At 42.6% G+C, this 21,702-nt stretch overlaps 1 protein-coding gene across 3 annotated transcripts in view; it reads left to right on the top strand.

Moving 5' to 3' along the window:
* fut8b (fucosyltransferase 8b (alpha (1,6) fucosyltransferase)) overlaps window positions 1-21,702 on the top strand; it is an 80,283-nt gene that overhangs the window by 38,317 nt on the left and 20,264 nt on the right. For 2 of the 3 annotated variants that reach the window (XM_044168721.1, XM_044168722.1), the window contains 4 exons: window positions 5,168-5,784; window positions 13,774-13,892; window positions 14,973-15,135; window positions 19,904-20,018. In XM_044168721.1, coding sequence (XP_044024656.1) covers window positions 5,582-5,784; window positions 13,774-13,892; window positions 14,973-15,135; window positions 19,904-20,018 — 600 coding nt within the window. In that variant the 5' untranslated portion in view covers window positions 5,168-5,581. Of the gene's footprint in view, window positions 1-1,290; window positions 1,642-5,167; window positions 5,785-13,773; window positions 13,893-14,972; window positions 15,136-19,903; window positions 20,019-21,702 lie in introns of all 3 variants that reach the window. The other variant, XM_044168723.1, reaches the window with a different exon arrangement.

The raw sequence follows: 21,702 nt of genomic DNA, 5'->3' as shown, positions 1-21,702 counted from the left end.
TAGCCTAAGTTAATGGACTCCTCTACATTCAGCTAAGAAATGCTGTGAAGTAAACAGCAGCTCATGAAATATTCACCACTCTCCTGTATGTGTGTGAGGGAGCATGTCTGTGTATGTGTGTGCAGTCAGGCATAATTGACTGAGCCGGGTGACTCCCGCAAACACCCACTCATGGGCACACACATGCATATAAAATGCCTGGGCGCCCCAAAAAGCTATGGGTGTCTCCGCATCTCGGCTCTGAGCCAACTGAGAAGTGAAAAGGAGCACTGGGAGTGGGAGCACTCTGCTGCTGGATGAATCAGACGTTTGCTGATATTCATATCACACTCAAAATTTAATGGTAATGTTTTTGTTGCAAATGGCAGGAAACAGGGGAGCAAACATTTCAGGTTACAGTCCTTCTTCCTGAAACATCTGTGTTGTTTTCCCCTTTTGCTTCTGCTTTTTGGAATGAATACATTATGATCCCCTGATTCTTTTTTTTTTCTTCTTCTGTCTTTGTTGGATCCACTACTATGTAGGTTCTGGTACTTATATTTGAAATGTGTCAACCCTGTGTTCCCAACACTAGTGTGATCCATCCCTTGGGAACTGGGGTAGAGGCTGAAAGTCGCCGGATTGAATCTCCAGACCAGCTGAGAAAATAGCCAGAAAAGCTGCTCACTGGCCATTTGTAGGAAGCTGTGGCCACACCAGGCAGCAATCAGGTGGAAATGAGTGTAGCTTTATGGCCATAAAGAAGGCTGTTTCTCAAGAACAGCTTGCTCAGCAAACCATTCCTGGATAAATAATGGTAAAAAAATTGCTGCCAGAGTTGGAGTTGATGTTTCTCTTGCTGCATTTCTGTAGTCCAAACACCTGCAAGCTGCCCCCTCTGTTGTGCTCATAAACTGATATTAAGACTCAAACTGGTCATATGCTGGGATGAACAATCCAAAATTTATTTCAAACACTTTTGACAGTATCAGCACAAAAATACAGCTCCTATCCATTCGTAGGTCATTCAGCTTCATCTGTCAAATATATATTTTTGCATCACAGCTATAGATGTTTTTCGCTTTTTCCCACTGGCATCTTTTCAATGCTGCTATGCATTTTGTCTTGATCTCCTCCTACCTGTCTGTTTTCCAGACACAGACATCATATATCTGCCACCATGCTTCATGCCATAACATGTACTACATCTTGCTGCACATCCCCCTTAGGGATGCCCCTAGCAACACACACTAACACAATCTCCTGCTCCAACATAGATGACAAGCAACATATATGTGTGTGTCTATATAGGTATAGATGACGCTCCCTTCCAGTTGTCCCCAAGTTGGGGTGGTCGTGTTGGTGTAATAGAAGCCATCCTCAGCTGAGCTCCATGCATAATTTAGTGGTCGACCTCATCGCAGTGCTTATTGCCTGGAGACCAGAGCGCGCTGATAGATGACCTCTGCTGCGGCCTGAGTCACGTTGAAGATTCACCAGCAGGACTGAAAACAGGTCATATCTGCTGACCCCTCAGGTTCCTGCATGTTGCTGCAGCACAGGGGCATTTTGTGACAGCAGTGACAGTCGGCCCCACAGTGCCACATGTACCACGCCAGCCTTTACCGGACGAGCAGCCCCCTCGGATGCCGTGACAACAAGGTGAAGGGCATTGCGGGTGAATGATGGTGTTTGAAACATAAGGTCGAATGAAGATTTGGGGAACGAGTGTGTAGGTGGAGCAGACAAGGGGTCCCCATTTGTGAACAGCACAGACCCACTTCCTCCTTCCACTTATAAAGTAGGAGGACTGCACATTCAAAAAGAAGCAGTGATATATTTAATTTTGTCCAGAGTAGCTAAGACCTCACAATCATGTTTCCACTTTACTTGGAGGATGAGGGAGGAGGGGCTTGGTGGAAGAAAGTGGAATAAAAAAGAGGCACTATATGGCCAACTTCTCAAAAATCCCACTGTCAGCATATCTGTCACACAGTCCAACTTAGAAATTATTGTGCCACAGTAGGGAACTTTTATTTATTTATTTAACTGACATTATTCTAATTTCCATTATTTATGTAGCCCCCTGTTGGTGGCAACTCAAGGGCAGATGTGAGAGGTTTGAGAAAATGCTAAAATCTTCAGCGCTCTGCTCGCACTCTGCTATATCTCTGGTGGAATATTATACTGCCAGATCTTCATCAGTGGAATAAATTGTAAAAGAGTATCATTTTCTCTTTAATCAGGCCACATTCTGTTGACACAGAACTCAATAGATGTCTCCTCATTCTTTTAGTTCTAAAACACAGCACAACACCATTTTTTGCCACTTCATTACAACCAAGGCTAAGCTAAAAGGCATTTGAAACTGTAAAACCTTCTTCACTCATTTTCTGAAGCCATTGACTAGATTTGATAATTGTCAAAATGTGCAGTTAGTAAAGATGGCTTTTATTTTAAAACAGAATTAACCAATAGTCCTGCAGGGTTTGTACCCTCAGAAGTATAGTACATCTCTTTAATAATGATTATGGGGTGTTTCCAGTATTTAATTGCAGGCGGTTCTGTTACCTAAACTCTACGCACTGTGTGCTCCCAGTAATGTGACCAGATTAGCTCACACTTTTCTAGACTCAAACATTAGGGTGAATTTGATTTTGCTATTAATGGCGCTAGACTGTGTACCAATTTCACCAAAAGTGTGAGGTCAGCAGACTCCACTGCCATGTCCAACAATCAAATACCCACATTTATGACCTTTAGTGTGGCAGATGTGTTTTTCAATGTGTTTGGTCTTTTATATCTGATTACGCTGATGGTTTTTCCTCTTGACCTTGTAAAATGATGTTAGCTTTGTATTTTAAGGCTATTAAAGGGGCACTCCAGTCCAACCAGTCCAGCCACCTCCATAAAGATGGGTGACTTGCATAAGACAAATTAAAGAAAAAGGATAGTCAAAATCAAAGCAGCAGAGGGTGAGATATCCATATTTTTAGTATGAGTGAAGCTTCAGAAAAGCTGGATCCTACTATTCCCAAGCATTTAACCTTCTCTGCCTGTTAAATGCCCTAATCTTTTAAATTCCATGCCTCCAGTTTGTAACCCAGGTTTTCTGTCAAATATTTGAAGTCACAAGCTTAATTGAAGACCTGATGATATCACCAGGGTTATTTTGTCATACAGGAGAGACATTCCTCTAAGGCCACTGAAGAAATTCTATATTCTATAGCAAAATGTAGCATTTTTTTTTTTTTTTAGGTTTTACCTCTCTGTTATCTGGACTGAGGCTAGGTAGGCCATTAATTGCAAGGAATTCATGTTAATTTTCCCAAAGTTCTGTTAATATACCAGGAATATATTACTAGCTTAGCTTGGCTTTCAAGTATAAGCAGAACAACTAACAGGAACAGTTATCTCAAAAAAAATTCCCATATCCTATTTGGAAGCAGTTGCCTGCCTCATCCAACAGTTTTATATTTATCAGTTTTAGTCTACTGAACACAAACCTCATTATGGCTCCTCAAACACAGTGACAAAGGTTTTTGCAGCCTGCCTTTTAGTAAAGTCCCAGTTGTGCATTAGCTGGTGGAGTGCTACCCTCACGCAGCTCTTATTTTCCATAATAAAACACAGCTCAGCACATCCTTGTGCTGCATGCATAAAGAGGAGCCACCCCTGTGTCAGCCTTGGTTAGTCTCAACAGGAGCACTGGCAAGGAAGGAACGTCTGCACCGATTTCAATAATCCCACATCATTCAGTAAGAAATGAAGGAGAATAGTTTGCACCTCATTGTTTCAGTGATCTCAGCTGCTACATTCTGGGCAGTTTGCACCAATGTAGTATGAACAGTCTCTATGGTATTACAGCATGGCACCATTTATGTCCTACATATCAACTATGTTGCCATGGTAAACATGATGAGCTACTGTTAACCTACTTCTGTGCTGCCAGGCGAACCCCAGCAGGAACACTTTCCTCTGTCATGAACGCTCACAGGCAGAAGCACCAGAGACACTGCGACGTGTCAATCAACCCCACCCCACCACCACTCACATAAAGTCTAAGATGTTTAGCATTATTCCAGCACGCTGTGGTACACACTCAGAGATGATAGAACACATACACACACACACACTTAGATGTTGTGTGCGCACACACACACACACACACACACCTCTGTCAGTCTTCATCCCATCACACGAATAGTCTCAGTTGCGTGGCAGAGCTTTGTTGGGGAGTTGACAGCGGAGGTTGCTTCATAAACCCGGCACGCGTCCATCTCCGTCTCCCCCGCTGCTTTTGGATGAAGGGAAGTGATGATCCAGGGATTTTTCATTCCCTCTGCCCCATTGAGCTCACCTTATCACCTTGACAATGTTGCATTCTGTCACAGAGGCTACGGGGATGGCAGCAGGCACTTGGAAAGGAGGAATATGCTCGGGGAGAACTTTGTGGGATTTAGCCGTCTCCAAACAAATCCATTAACTGTCGGGCTTAGTCGTGCTTTAACTAAGAGCGAGGGAGAAAGTGTTGGAGGCGGGTTGTGGTAGGCTGTGGTTGCGGATGTGGTATGGGGTGTTGATGAAATAAAAGATGTATTCTTGGTTGTGTGATGGCCGTGTATGTGAGTTAGAGCTTTTTGAGACTGGAGTGTGTGTGTGTGTGTGTGTGTGTGTGTGTGTGTGTGTGTGTGTGTGTGTGTGTGTGTGTGTGTGTGTGTGTGTGTGTGTGTGTGTGTGTGTGTGTGTGTGTGTGTGTGTGTGTGTGTGTGTGTGTGTGTGTGTGTGTGTGTGTGTGTGTGTGTGTGTGTGTGTGTGTGTAATGTGCAAGCAGGCAGGACGAGGAAAGTGGAACATCCCTGTCCTGCTTCAACAGCAATGCAGCATAGCTCAGGGATTGCATATCACTTTGTAAATGCAAATTGCAGTGTCATGCTGATCAATTCTGTAGGCTGCTGAGACAGGGACCAGTCTGCAGCATAATGGCTATATCTGTCGGTCTGTCTGCCCTGTTCTGTGCACTCTGTTTCTATATGCCGCTATATGAGGCATGTCTCTTGCTTTGCTCTCCTATTTTTTTCTCCTATTTTAATTTGCCTCTGTTTGACCAACAAGCACAGAAACTATTTGCAAGATAAAACATTGGGCAAATAGCTTAAGTAACTACCATGTCTGTCTTTGTTTACAGGACACAACTTTAATAAAAGAATCCCGTGGGACAGGAAGGAAACAGCAAGACGGTGTGGGACAAGGTGGTCAACACGGAGCTGGGTGGAGGGGAGAAGACACCAATCGGGCTATTAAAACACAAACTTCTGAGCATGCTAGCCATGCTCTAGCACACACAGGAAAGGCTGGTTGATCGCTGGAGAAACAAACGCTGCCTTTTCTTCCACACTCCTGAGCTGCAAACGCACACATCTCCCTCTCATCTGTCATTTATTGTACCCCATCCCTGCAAATATGCCAATACCAAGATTGGCGCTGTGGCACTTGTGGTGACGGGGCACAGAGCGTGTGTGCACATCCGGCAGGCAGGCCCGGTGGGTCGGTGGGTGTACAGGCACACCAAGAGGCATTTTTGGGTGGGTGAAGTTGAACCATGCGGCCCTGGGCGGGTTCATGGCGTTGGATTACCCTGGTCCTGTTGGCCTGGGGCACTCTCCTCTTCTACATCGGTGGTCACTTGGTGAGGGACAGCGAGCACCCGGAGCGGTCCAGCCGGGAGCTCTCCAAGATCCTGGCCAAGCTAGAGCGGCTCAAGCAGCAGAATGAAGACTTGCGGCGCATGGCCGAATCGCTCAGGTAACAACACGCTAGATGTTTTTAGAACTGAGTTGCTTGATTCTAACAACACCAAACATTTGTTTCTTCAAATAAGTGTGTTTACATGCATACTAGTATCCTGGTTGCACATGTAAAATCATATGCTAGTTTCAGAAACTAGGATGACTTGGATAAGCTCTTACCTGGCTTGGCTTTGAGAAACCTGAATATGCTAGCTGGAGTACTGTGATTGAAACCAGTATATGGCATGTCAACACCTTTATCCAGGTTTCAGATCATTGCTTGCCATGTGCGTTCACAACTTTAGTTATGTAGTGGTGAGTCAGTAAAAGAAAGAAATGATGAATAATGAAAGTATGACACAACACTGGTAATGCAGAGCATAAACTGTATTAGTGCTCTCTGTTTCCATTACTGGTGATTAAACAGAAAAGCCAAATCCAGCAGAGTGGTAAATGCAACAGAGTCCAGGCAGCCAGAAACCAAAGTGGGTTCATCATTAGCCACTGAGGTAACTAAGTCGGTACAGGAATAATGGTGTGTGTCCTAGATGTTGAGGAGCGAAAACACATACAGTACCTGCACACAGAAGATGAGAAACCTGGATGCTCATAAAATCATATATACAAGGATATACGTAAATTACCAGGTTTCTCCTTCCCATTTAAACGTCATCTCCCAAATATGATCAAAACTAAGATAAGACAAAAAATCTGGATATTAGTGTTCAAGTAAACATACTTAATGAAAGGTAAGCAGGGTATATCAGAAACTAACCTCATCACCATCTGGCTTTTCCATTATAATCTACAGCTCAAGCCTTGCTTTGGCAAGAAAGCAGGAGCTTTTCTGAACATCTGCATGAGTGGTAAAGTAGAATAGTTTTGATCTGTATTTGCAGGTCCTGCTTGAACCAGTCGATGTTACATCAAAGTTTGAGTGCTTTGGTAAAGCACATCAGTTCCCAGAGTTTTGGCATTACTGCATCTGTGGATCTGAGATTCTGCATATAATTGAGCCAACCAATATAATGCACCCCTTTTGCTTGCCTGGTCAATAATGTTTTTGAAGTTTAAAAAGCCCAGCAATTAAGTACAGCCTCTAGCTCCCTGGTAGTCCAATCAAAGTCATTTTACAAATGCCAAAATATGGCAATGAGATGATTGTTTCTTTAGTTTTTGTGAAAATATTATCAGCATCTGATTTAAATCAGCATCTTGTGCCGCGTACAGTTAAACAAAGTTTCATCAAAAGCTGATCAGTAGTGTCAGAGATGCTGTGTGTGACAAATGGTTGGACTGTCACACACCTCACAAGATTTCATTGTGTTATTTTGGTAGACAATAGCACATTGTACGAGCCCATTAACCACACAGCATCATTCACACATTCAAGCTATGTGTAATAGAGAGACAGATGGTTCTGCTCTTATCTCCGCATGCTGACAGTGTTTCTCTTTACACATAAACACTGGGTCTCTGTACATGGGTATGTGCGTCTGTGAGTGTGCATGCATGTGCTTCATTGCCATTGCTGCTCTTCTTGTGATATTCCAATTCACTTTGATGCAGGGCCCTCATCAGTGCACACAAACATAAAAACACACACGTACGCATTGCTTCAGACAGCTGGTCCCTGATTAAATCCCTTGCTTTTGTAATTATTCAAAATTGGCTCAAAAACAAAGGTGGAATTCATGGCATAAAAAACAAGTGCAGCTTTCAGTCGACCAGTGTCCAGATGGGTCCCCGACACACTGCACGCTTGTTGCTTGTTATTGAGTTCGGTTGTTGATCTGGGACCGAGGCCTCCACAGTTGTTTACTGGGGCAGCGCTACAGTGCCTTCTCAAGTCCCTCTAAGCTTCAGCTAAGTATCCGGCACTGCAAGCCAAAAGCAGGCAACTGGCTTGCAGAGGTTAAGCTATATGCGTTATCGACAGAGAAAGGGGTTGGTTTGTCCTGTTAAATTTTGTGTCTTTCTGCATGCGTGTGTGTGTGTTTCATGTTCTTATATCACGGTGGGGACTTTAACCTGAATGCACACTAACCCATGGGGACTTGGGGACAAAAATTGAGGTCCTCATGGGTAGAGACTGCTGTTTGAGGGTTAAGACTTGGTTTTAGGGTACAGGTTACAATTAGGTTAGGGTTAAGGTTAGGCACTTAGTTGTGATGATTAAGGTTAGGGTAAGGGACTGGGGAAAGCATTATGTCAATGATGAATCGTGTGTGTGTGTGTGTGTGTGTGTGTGTGTGTGTGTGTGTGTGTGTGGTCAGATACAGGCCCGGGAGAGAATTCCACCACTGCCTCATCCTGCAGTGTCTCTTATCCTTATATTAGAGCCCTAATAGACGCAAAAAGGCTATTAGTGAGCTGCCCATCATTCCTGCCACAGCCCCTCCCTTCTGCGTCCATTGCTTCCTCCTGTTCCTTGTTTCACTCCTTCTTTACCTCCCTCCTCCTCCTCCTCTGCCTCATTCCACTACCGAACGGCTGACAGAGGCATGGCGCCGAGCCAGACTCCAGCCGGCAGGTTGTCACAGACTGACTGACTATGTAACAACTCACTAGCTCACTGATCGTCTAGCTGAACGCATGCCTAACCCAATCTACTGACTTACTTGTTCTGCAGATTTGGACTGAGAACATGAATCTCTGAATGTTGTACAAGAAGCAGAACCAGTTCTTTGCAAGCATCCCGCTGACATCGGATAATAAAGAAGGTTTCATCCAAAGAACTTAACCTTCGCATTAGTGCATTCATTTTTTATGAGTGGCCTCAGAGAGATTTAAACCCATAAAACTGACATTATTACACCTTTTGTGTTGAGTTGTTGCACAGTAGAAACCCACTGCATTGAGATTGATTTATAGTTCAGAGTAGGATTTAACTTGGTTAGTGCCCTCACACCACAGCAGCACTAGATGGATGTGTAATGCATTATTGGGCAGTGTTGTGCATTCATTACATACCTGAAGGGATCTTGTTCATTCGCTTTGTGATAGAGAGTGATAGTCATGCTGAAGCAGTTTGCATGGGATATTTATTTTCTTGATCACAAATTGCAAATTTTGTACACATTACTGATCATGTCTGACTTAATTTTTTCTGAACTCTCCATAGTTTTTAGAATGGAATTGTCATGTGAAATTAATCAATCTATCAATCAATGCTCAGATTCAAATTAGTATCACCTGGCTGGCCTACAGATTCAGTCCAGTGATTCGGTTATTCAGGCCATTACTGAGTGATTTGCGTGACAGGCAGCTTGCCAACCTACCAATCACCCAGCAGCATTAATGAGAGGTGAGCACGAGGTCGAGTTGCTCAGTCTGTCTGGCTCCGCCCTCTCTGCAGCTGTCAGTCACTTCGGGCACGAAGCCACGGCCCCTGCGGAGACAATGACACGCGGCAGGCTGATGGTGTGACATCGGAGGGAGCGAGGGGTGAGAGTGACAGCTGGGCTGAGCGATGAGGACCTGATCGATCCCCTAGGCATGCCAACAGAGGGATAGAGGGAGGGAGGGGGCGATGCAGAGGAGGCGAAGAGGAGGGGAGCATGATGGATGGTGTGAGGACTGCAAGTAAAGAGCAGCAAAGAGGAAATGGAAAATGAGGACTGAGGAGATGAGAAGAGTTGCGGAGACACTAAAAACTTGTCTACACATGGTACTTTTTGCATATGTCTGCCTCATATGGCTCCCTATCTTTCAAGTAAAATAAAAATGTAAACTGTAAAAACAGACATGTAGTTTGGTGTGGTGAGGCCTCTGTCCACCCATGTATACAGAGACAGTGAGAGGACTTGTTTATCCTATAATGGTTTTAACCCAGTGCGGCACCACCAAACACATGCTGCTGACGCTTCCAGACCTGAACTCCCATCCACCCGGTCGTCGCTCAGGCCCAGCAAGGGAAGGTCTACACAGCAAGGGAAGGTCTACACCAGCCCCATTGTGGGAGCTGTCTGTGGTCAGGACATCTCTGTCAAGTAGGGCTCAGAGCGGAATTGGCTTGCACTGGATGTACTGAGGCGTTGAAGCATGCAAAGCAAGAATGCACCATTCAGAATCAGTTTACTTGGAATTATGCTGTTTGAGTCAGTGGACTTAACACGGATAAAGCAAAGGAAGGACAAGTAGGGACAACATCAACTGATTCGACACAATGCACAAACACAACAGATACACACATCTACCGTAGTACATATACAATACAGTGTAATACAGTCAGACAATATACTGTATATGGGGATAGCATTGTTCTTCAAACCAATTATGAGCAGCGGTAGCAGGTTTACATGGTAATACCAGACTTTTCCACTCATATGTTCTGTTTACTTGCCTTTTCCCACTGGCACATTCCTGTGGTTTATTAGCTTGACTTATTGGAGTCAAGTGGTTTGGTGTAAGACATAGTGAGTTACCAGGAAAGGCTGAGTCCAGTCTTTGACGCATCACAGTGTAGTGATGCACAGAGTCGCACATTTATATACACGTGCAGAGCATAGGAACAGTGTATCAAAGTTCCTTCTTAATGTAAAGGCAAATTGCCTTCATGTAGTCTGCTTTCATCTACTCCTCCCAGAACACTTTACATCTCCATCCATATGTATGGCTTCCCAGGCCAGCTCATAGGTTTTCTTTTGAAGTCAACCAGAGTACATTAAATCTCACCACGGAAATATGTATGCACCGCAGTGCCACCCAGGACCCCACCATTCAAACTGCCCCGCCCGGCGCTGATCACCCTGTGAACTCCATGGTTACCCGGTGCAGGGGCAGGAGCCAATGGAGCGACAGCTAGGGCAGCATTTCAGAGGAAACTGGGTTGCATGCTGAACCTCACCTGCTTTCCGGCTCAGTGCTTAGTGCTGTGGGGCTCATCACCCCCTGCTTTCATAGCTTGTCTTTCACTCTGCAGTATTTCCCCCCACCTTTCCGCCCCACCTCCCCCGAGTCAGAGTTTTTCTCATCTGTTACCTCTCCTGTATTGTTTGATTACGCTGTTGAATCCAGCTGCCTCGTCTAGTCTCCTCTTCAGGTCCTCTAGAGATACCGTCAGGGATCATTTGTGTATTTGAGTACGGTGTTTGCCGCCTCCCTGTGTGTGTGTCTGTGGGTTTTGATACCGCTGAGTGCTTGGATATATTTTATATCTATGTATCTTGGTTGGGGATGCTTGTATTTTGCCTGAACCAGCATTGTGTCTCAGCAGTTTATGTCTCTTTGGAGCATGTTAGCTAACCTCTGTACTACGTCTCTACTCATTAGCCTGTGCTGGTCTGGCCTATTTCTTCTGCCTTAAGGAGATATCATGTTGCTTTATGTTACAGTTTTAGCAGCACTTAAAACCCCTGGGAAATGATGTCACTTAGAAAATAGTCCTACTTCCTGTACAATGGAGGAACTAGCAGGTTAGGGTGTGGCCTTTGGGAGATCCTGTTGAATATTGTTTGAACAGACTTTGAACAGAGTAGAGTTGATACTTGGAAAGGAAATACACCTGGGTATTATTTCAAAAGATCTGTGTCAGGCAGCTGAAATGGGCAAACCACGGATTTCACAGAGAAAAGAAGCATGAATTTAAGACAAGCATCTAAATACCTGTGATGCCACAAAGGTATGGAAAGGTTTATCCTTGTCCATCATATGGTTACATAATGTAGGAGTTAAAATATCCTCCCTTTTCTCCTCAGTTATTTCCCTGGGTTTGAAGCACAATGCTCAGTTAATGCTCAGTGAAGTGGGAGGCCAGGGCTTCTCAGGGGCTGAGGCTTGAACAGTGAAGGGGGAGTTGTGCAGCAAGAAGGGCTGTTGCAACTTTAAAAGTCTCATCTTTATGCCTGCCAGCAACTGATGTTCCTCACTCAGGGAGCAAATTGAGTTTGCATGCCTTGATGACTCATTAACATGGCCTTTGCAGCACTTCACCAATGCCCCTGTGCATTCAAATATATTCCATTTTTTAATAGTTTTATGTAGAGGAATTGATTTGGTATAATGTCAGTGGCTGTTCTCTTTTTCTCCTTGGCTGATTTGAACTCTGTGTTCTGAGCATGTCAGGGTGCTCATTTGTGTCCTCATTACATGCATGCATTAGTTACTCATAGTTCATCGACACAGAGCTGTGAACATGCTTATTTGTATTTTATTTATATCTGTATTTATCAGGGAGCCATAATTGACAACACACTGAAAACATACAGTTTTAACACATTGGTTTACATATATACACTTGAAAAAAGCTTATTACATTAATGTGGAATACATTAAATGGACTGAAAGGCTGCCCAAACATCATTTCAACTATAATGAGCAATTAGGCTTTGCAAGGTTATCAGATGTACATTTTCTAAGTTTGACACTTTTGAGCACAGATCTCACTCATGCATGCTCACATGTTGTAAAGAAAAAGCCACAAAGAGCTACAGAAACCATGTAGCTGAGTTGTGCCTCAATGGCAAAAATTATGTAAGGGAATGATCTGTTGTTTGTGATGTATGTACATCTTTTGTTTGACAATAGATCTTTTTAGTCCTACTTCACACATACAAGAAACAGGCCACCATGACCACTGCAGAACCAATCAGCATACAGTATGTACAGTAATAAAAGGAGATATCCAGTGTGGCTACTGATAAATGGTCAAAGCACAGCAATACATCTATTTAATCTATTTACTGCACTTGCATAGCTTTGATGTAGTTGTGTTTTTTTAAATTGGTAAGTTAATTTTATGAGTATGTTTTGACTTGTGTATTTCCCCCCACTAAATTAAATTTACTATTGAGTTAAAATGTTTGCTCATTACATTACGACAGGCAGGCATTATTGGAGCCATCAACCAAAGTCAAGGGAGAATAGTAATAGTAATTTCTTCTTTTCTGTATAGTTTTCAAAGTCACAAAGAAATGGCATTTAACTGCCACTTGTCTCCCTAATTTGACATTCAGTACATAGACTAGTCATTGGATATTGAAACAGGATACAATTTCTTGGATGTATTGTTCAGAAGTAGGTAGGCTGGACCTGACAAACATAGAAAATTATTCAGTACTTTGTACATAATCTTGAGCTTAAAATAAATAAACCAGGACAGGGCTCCAGGAGGCTCCACTGTGGTGTCTCAGCAAATGAAATTCACTGCAAAGTCTAGAAACATCCAAATGAGAATCAAGTCACCACAGTATGATACAGAACAGCCACCATGTTTTTCCAGATTGAAAATCATGAGCAAAGAATAATAGCAACAAAGCATGTGGTGCGTACATCCAGGCAGGTGTAGGAATGGTAGATGTTGAAGTCTAAGTGAAGGAGAAACCTGTCAATCATCTATTGTACAGCCTAATTAAAATGGCGTCCGTCTCTTATTCATCCATGGTGTGGGCAGACCAAAATGAGTGAAGCAGAAATTGTGGGATTGCCCCTGTCTGAACTCTGTTTGTTTGTCTGGTTTGTATTGCATTGGAAATATGTGTAATAACATTTTTTACAAGTGATCCAGTAATTTTACATCAAGTTAATGCTGAACCAGTTGCTTAGTCAGTGATGGACACCAATTTTAATGATTGTTTCATCATTTTAAGGAATTTAGCAAGTAAAAATGCCAAACAGCTGCTCAAATTTTAGGATTTACTGTTTTTTATCATTATACATTTAATAAGTGTTTTTTTGTTATTCAGACTAAACAAGCAACTTGAAGATGTCAACTTGGGCTTTGGAAACTTATGATGGGCATGATTTGTCTTTTTTTACATCACTGAGCAATCAAAAAAATAATTGATAGCTTTGATAATGAAAGTAATAATTATTTGCAACAGTACTGAGTGCAATTTAACTGAATTATTTTTCACTAGATTTTCATTAGATTTTTTTTGTTTACTGGGTGTTCAGCAGAGTATTTCTGCAGAGTAGGACATTTTTGCTCTCTCTTCCTTCTGTCAATGTGCATATGCACCCATGCTCATCCATCACATCTTCTCCTTGTGTCTTTCTTCCCCAGGATACCAGAGGGTCAGGCCGAAGTCGGGTCCCTGGCTGCAGGGAGGCTGCGCTCTCTGGAGGACCAGCTAACCAGAGCCAAACAGAAGATCCACAGCTTCCAGAAACTCACTGGAGATGGTAAGCAGAGCAGGGCAGGGCCATCTGAAAGGTTGCAGGGAAGGATTTGGCACAGAGCTTGGAAATATGAAAGGATTGATTCTGAAGGTGCGGGTGTTGACTATATATGGTATAAAACCAGTCAAAGGCTCTTGTGAGCTTTCGCCCGCAGCGAGAATCTCAGTCTAGTCCAATGTTAAACCTGCTGTAGCTCAGCAGCGATGATGGCAGAGCCACGTAGCCGGATGGGCAGGGTTATGTGTGTATTTGCCACTTTAAGCAGTGGTCAGAGGGGCAGGAAAGCTGTCAGGTGAGTGGGGAAATGTGTGAATGAAGTGGAAGCAGTGTGAATGCGCCAATGGCAAAATGGGAGAGAGAGAGGAGAGAAAAGAGACAGACAGAGAGAAAATAAAGAAGGATATGTGAGCGTGGAGGGCAGCACGGGGTCAGCCTTTCCATCTTGCCGCAGGGGAAGAAAAAGCTAAAAATACCCTCCAGCTTTTTTCCACCAAGGAGGGAGTGAGAAAAGAAGAGAGAGTGCGAGATAGGAAGGTAAAATAAGAGCTTTTCTCTCTCCACCACCACCACCTCCTTCTCCTCCTGCTTGAGGCTGTCCTTCCCTTTCCTCGATTTTTTTATTTCTCTCCGCAGAAACCAGAGCAGGCAGCTGTGTTATCCATGTGGGTTACTCCATATTGTTTGGCTTGGGTGGGGTATAGAGTTCCTTTCCCGTAGAACTGTGTGAGAAAACACATGAGCGAGAGCCATGAAGCACAAAAACAGTGATCAAGTGCTCCTTAATGAGGTCAAAGTAACACGCAGGGACAAAGTATGAAAGAGGAATATTTTAATGGTTATATTCCAAAATTTTGCTTTGTGCCATTAGCCTATTTAGGCTCACATAATCTAATGCTCAAACATTCCTAAAGACCTCTTGGCATCCTTTCCTACCTTGTTCCTCAGCTGTATTCCCACGGAGGTGCTTTGAAGTTAACGTCATCAATTAATTGTTTTATATCATACCTGTGCCTCAAATGTCATGCAAGCCGAGTATCTTTATGTTTTGTTGTGAGCTGTTCTCTCTCTCCCCCCCCCTCGCAGGCCCTGGGCCCACTCAGGAGGAGCTGCGGAGGAGGGTGGAGAACGGCGTTAAGGAGTTCTGGTACTTTGTTCGCAGTGAGGTGAAGAAATTGGCCAACGCTGAGCCCAGTGACAGGCAGAAGTATGCCGACACGCTCCTGCAGGACCTGGGACACCAGGAGAGGTGGGTATATAGGCTCTTGAATATGTGGGAAATAGTCAAAGTGTGGAAACGTCAAAATGTTCCACAGGGATTTGAAGGAAACCATTAAATCCATGGCAAAGCTGACACTGAAATCAGTAAAAAAAACAAAAAAAAAACAGATTGATTATTGTGTGAATAACGCTGTCACCTCCAGAAAGAAGGTCGAACAGACCTGGCTGGGGGCCTTCCTGTATGGAGTTTGCATCTTCTCCTTATGTCTGCCAAGGTTTCCTCCCCCAGTCCAAAGTCATGCACGTTAGGTGATTTTGAAAAATCCAAATTGCTCATACATGAGAGTGATTGTGTGTTTGTCTATGTGTTTATTCTTCGCCTTACCATGCAGAACAAAATTGGAGACAACTCATGAAATGAGGATCAGTTATGGAAAATATTCAACATCACTGAAATGATACATCCCACTAAATATTAAAACACCCTAACCCTTAAGGATGTATTTCCTATTAGTGAATATAAACCTTTCCGGTATAGTGGTCTGAAAGCTTCTGAATAAGTCATTTTACTTCTATAATGCTGTGAGTGTTGAGTGTTGATAGTGATGTTCAGTCTCACAAATCACTAATATCTAGGTTTGCGACTCCATTAGCCTAACTGATATTATTGAGCATTAAATGAATAAATTTATTCGTAGCACAGATTGTCAAACTGTCAAGTACCAGAAGTCGGCATTGAGTGCTTGGTTAGCTTGGTAACCATGTTTATTTATTCTTTGATCAGACAGTCCCTGATTTTAATTATCAATTTAACCATTTTTATTTTAACAATTTTATGTCGGCAAAATTCTTGCTTGTGTTTAGTCAAAACATTTTTGTTAAATGACAAAAGTGTTTATATTTCTAAAAGTAAGTTAACAGTATTGAAACTAAGGTATTGATGACGATTTTAAAGTAAAACTGCAAGCTTGACACATCAAACTTGCTTGTATTATGTGTGTGTCAGAACCTAAACAGAATACACAGATAGAATTGATAGTGAATAAATCAACATTTTTGATAATTGACTAATCATTAAAGTAACTTTTAAAGCAAGAGACACACCCTCTCTGTCATCTGGATGGCCAGCTTCCACACAGCTGAGGAAATCCTGGTGTCACTTAGCCAAGTGGTTCATTGTAATCCAGCTGAAGTGGCTTACAGGGCCCATTGTCTTAGTCATTGCTACCTAAGCAGCTTTCCAAAGACTGATTCCTTAACCCGTCCACATTGACACGCATATACGCGCACATACACATATAATCACAGACTTTCACATGCATTCACTTTCCATCTAAGCCCCCCAGCTTTCTTTGTGTGTGCTGCAGGCAAAGGCTGGGAGAGCCAGCACAGATAGGGGCAGAGGTGGAAAGAGCAATAAAATGTTTGACTCGAATAAATGCACTGCTCCCTCATTTAAATTCTGCTCAGGAAGGGGGTAAGGCCCTTGTGTCAAAAATTTCCAAAGTAAAATAAAAATGTAGCACATTTTTTAAAAAGTATGCAATTACTTACCACCTCTCCAAATGAAAAATGATCACTGCATTATGAAGAGCTTTCACTTTCACCAAGTTTTATAGACAGCTGAAATGAAACGGTGTGAAGGTTCATAGAGATCTGCCAGAAAGCACAACGGTTCAAAGTTCAAATGTCTGCAACAGGAAATGAAGGAATGGAAATGATCGCACTGGTGCCAGTGTATCAGTAACATATACAGTATACTGTAGTAAAACACCATATCTCAGTGTATCTTGATATCAAGTCTCTGTGTAAGCACTTAAATTGAACTAAAATAATCTAGCTGAGTTTCAAAGTTAAAAGCTACTTAAATAGTAAAAAATGGAAAAATTATAAACATCTACATTTCCAAGACAACTGGGCAAACTCCATCTGCTGATGAAGATTATGTGATATGATTGAAGGCTCTAAAAGAGCTAATAAATGGACATCGAGGTGGGTTTTTTTTTTTACTAAAATAATCTAATGATCTTGACCTACGTAAGGCTTGCAACTATCGATTATTTTCATTATCGATTAGTCTGCTGATAATTTCCTTTTCAAGTATCTTAATAGTATAGTATCTTAATATATACTTTTCTAGAATGAAAACTTTATTCAGATTTTCAGTTTACTATCATAGAGGAGTAAGAAAAACAGAAAATGCTCACATTTGAGAAGCTTGAAACAGTGAATTTTTGCCATTTTTGCTTTAAAAATTTGTTAAATGACTAATAAGTAACCATAATTGTTAGATATTTGTTTTCTGTTTAGCAATGAATCATTTTATCGACTAATTTTTGCAGCTCTAATCTACTTATAAAACAAAGTAAAACAAATAAAGAATGAAATATTGAATTTTGGGCAGAGAACAGTTACTGCTGTTTTAGTGACTATTGTTGAGATACAAGATGGATAGGACAATATGGCTGAAGCTGTTGTGTTGTAGGTAGAGCAAGGAAACGAAAACAACCCAAGTTAGAGATTCAGTTTCAAATTCCTACCAAATGGCTCACATCATGTCATAAAACAGCACACTGTAGGTACCTTTTGTCTTTCCTCCCTTTTACCCATCCTCTGTCTTACTAATCTGAAACCTTGTAATTGCTCTCTTATTGGTGCAGCATCAGTACTCAGAAAAGCTGTGCTCTGCTGCCAAGCCCAGCAGCTGCAGCCTGAACGTCTGCAGTTTGAGTCCATCAGAAGCACAACCACAAGACCACACGCACTTATATACACACAAGAGCATACACACCCCCATAAGGATGTTGGGACTGCAGGACTTCGTGGCTATGTGGTGTTCCCCTGTCTTGCTGTCAAATCCCTCAGGGCTTGTCTGTTGATTCCTTCTTGTTAAGTTTTGTGGCCAGCCAGGTTTGCCTTTCCTTCCCACAGAGGGTCTGTGATGACTCCCCGAATTTGACATCCGCTCACACTTTGTGTTTCCAGCTTCAAAATGGTACATTGAGTGATGATACTATGTTCGTAGTAGAGAAAGTCACTATTCACCCTGCCACGCTGTTTAAATGGGACATGGTACGTTTATCTGAAATGCGTGTGTGCGTCTGTCTTTGCATGCACTACTGAATATGTGCATAAGAACTCTCAGTCACACAGGATGTGACTGATTTGGGTCAAAGACATGAGTAATAAATTAAGCTTGCATAAGTGTGTGTGTGTGTGTGTGTGTGTGGGTGTGGGTGTGTGTGTGTGTGTGTGTGTGTGTGTGTGTGTGTGTGTGTGTGTGTGTGTGTGAGTGAGAGAGAGTGTGTGACGTGTTTGCATCTGCCCTTAGCTGCATATATCAGAGCTCTTGCGCATGTTTTAAGTGGATGGTCATGATATTTGGCAGTGTGTGACATGGACACAAATTCGCTGTCAAAGGCTTGCAGATGGCAGACTTAATCCAAAAAAGAGCTAAACAACCAGAAAGATGCTGTTGTCGTTAGTCAGTGTGACAGGAACAAAACTTTTTCTATAAATATCTGAAAGCATGTTAAGCCTTGGTAATGTTTAACACAGTATACTGTTAACATATGCTGTCTGGTGGATGTTCTTATCCAAAGCGCCACATAATGCTGTGGGAACTTTTGTAGGCGAGGGGGTCGGCTTCACAATCTACCTGCTGGAGTACACAAATCAGACAAGAAATACAAGTATGTAATGCGAGACATAAAATATGCAGGTTCACTTAGTCAAGATCATGTTGACATAACATGTCTGCATATTCAAGTTGGAGTGAGCAATTTTGATATGGACAATATATGTACATATATATAAAGATTAATTATAGATTAAAATAACCAGGTGTTTTAGATAACTGAAAAATTAAGGTACTGTACTTCATCACAGCATCAACATTTTGACACAACCCTGGGACATGTGGCAATACAGCGGTACCCTACCTTACCCAAGTAGAGTGAGCAGAATTTGGACCCAGCCCAACTGGTCAGGTGTTAGTTACTAGGAACTGAGTGGATCTGTAAAGACTTACCTAAAACAGTATCTCAGACTCAAAAATCTCAGACAGTATATATTTTCATATCTCCAAAATCTATATCCAAGGAAACATTTTTTCTCTTCACACAGAGCGAAGCACAGTGTTACATTTTTCTCTCTGGTTTCCCAACTATTTTAATTGCATCATGACCATGAACTTGTTACTGAATCCTTGCCACACATTCTAAGTGGCTACTATGGGAATAAAGCACTTTACAAAGCAAGGCATGATAGAGTTGTTGATGTGTTAAGGACATATGGTCACATGTTTCATCATTTAGTCAAGAAGTCCCTAATATGTTTATTCTGTGTAGTACAATTTTGATGTGATAACCTAACAGCTTAACTATTGGGCCAGATATTATTATTGTTAATGAGAGAAAAAGAGTCTGTTCAGAAAATGGGGAGTTATGTTTAATTACAGTGTGTAAGAAAGGTTCTTTGCAAATGTACCAACCTTTCAGAGATGTAGTTTTGCTGTTTGAATATGAACCTAGGCTGCTTGTACTTATATTTGGCAGTCTGTGCAATGTTCATAGATTTGATGAGGAGTTGTTTGCATATAACACTGATGCCAAAGAAAAAGTATTGGTGACGTACTGCTCTTTGCCAACAGTTACTGACAATGGCCACATCTGGAGAATATGCTGCTGTTTGTACATTGTATTATAAGCATTTTTTTTCTTGTTTGTAGCAGTCAGTGTCTCTGTTTAGCTCGTTATCTAAATAATTAAAGTGTTGAAATGTGTATGTTGCTGCAGGTCCATCATGACAGACTTGTTCTACCTCAGCCAGGCGGACGGAGTGGGCGAGTGGAGAATGAAGGAGGCTAAAGACCTGTCGGATCTGGTCCAGAACAGAATCACCTACCTACAGGTATCTACAGACACACCTGCTGCTTAGCCAACTGGCCTTGTACTCTCTCACTCATACACACACACACAGTCATATACTCACCCACATGTAGACACAAATACGTGGTAAGCATTTATGCGAATGTTTACCTCGCACGTACAAACACACATATGCGTTTTTGAGGACATCTTTCACACTTGCTTGTCTCATTTGCACCATCCATAACTGTCAGCATCAGTTTCCATGAGAAGCAGGTGAGGGGTGTGATAGCAGACTGTTTCAGCAGTCAGATCTGACAAGCAGGATTCTTGTTACTTGTCAGCGGTTTAGTGACACACACACGCGCGCGCATGCTCCAAAACACATAGACACACATGCAAACTTGCAAAATGACAGATTGGCAGACAGCCATATGCAGAAATGCAAAAACGGCTACGCAGTACAAAGACAGACACAAACACACATATTTACTCAGGCTTAGATTGATGCACATATGCTTACAGCTCCACATACACATACACAACCTGAGATCCATGACACATCTACTCACCCCCAGCCACCCCGCTCCCCTTCCCCAGCTCTGGTGCTGCCGGGTTCTCGGGTGGGGCGGTGCACCGCGGCACCGGGCCCTGCAGCATTAATGAGCCGGTGTGTTTGATGAAGAGGACCCAGTCAGTCTGGCTGGGCGGAGACAGCACCACTAACAGCTGCTGTCACCAGCGCTGAGGGATCACACCGCTCCACCAGCTGCCATCACTAATTCATCACACACACACAGAGTCGTGCACAGATGGATTCACCCACACCTATGCAAGCAATTGGCGCACACGTTCAGGCACAAGATTGATGCACTTGTACGCAAAGAGATGCCCTGTGTGTGTGTGTGTGTGTGTGTGTGTGTGTGCGTCTCTTGCTATCTCTGTCACACACACATCTATATGTATGCACACAGACAGACTCCTCCCTCCTATCCCACTGTCTCTGCCACCCGGACCAGCCTCTCCCTTCATTCCTGGTTTAACTAACTCCATCTCTGCGTCTGCTCCATCTGTCCACTCACAACAGTCAGTGAACATGGCTGGCTTCTTCAGATGGATTTCTGTTGGACATGCTTTTCATCTATTTTTGCACTATGAGCCTTTAGTGATATTATTTAGTAATGAGCAAGATCGTGTTTTTGATCTTTTCCTTTTTTGCACTGCATTTCCAAGAGATCACTTGTCACTCAACGAGTGTGTCCAGTACCTTAAAGTTATAATCCTTAAAGCAGCTATAATCAGTATTTTTATATTATCAATAGAGCACATGTGAAAGAGGTTGCTCATAGTCACAAACCCATAGGGAATGAACACCAGACTCTGCAGTTCCCCTCAGCTCAAGGGAGCTCTATCAGCTCATTGTTTTGGTTTTCCGACCACAACTTTACTGTTTTGATTCAGTCTCACTGCTCTCATCAGCATCATTTTTGGTCAGCAGGCAGCTGTTTTCTGTGGAAAAAGCTTAAAAACCAGCTGTACACTACCTGCAAAGCACCAAACAGCAGACAGACAAAGTTATCGATTTTAGTGAAGCATTTAGCAGTTAATGAGCTAGATATTTCCCTCAGATGTTGACATAGACCAAAACAGAGCTAAAAGGAGAGTGAATATTGGATTGACATTAGTCAGGTGGACACAAATACGACTCCATGGATGTGTAAATAGGC

Source organism: Siniperca chuatsi, linkage group LG16 (assembly GCF_020085105.1).
Source record: "Siniperca chuatsi isolate FFG_IHB_CAS linkage group LG16, ASM2008510v1, whole genome shotgun sequence".
Lineage (NCBI taxonomy): Eukaryota > Metazoa > Chordata > Actinopteri > Centrarchiformes > Sinipercidae > Siniperca > Siniperca chuatsi.
This window is presented reverse-complemented; position numbering and strand designations above follow the sequence as displayed.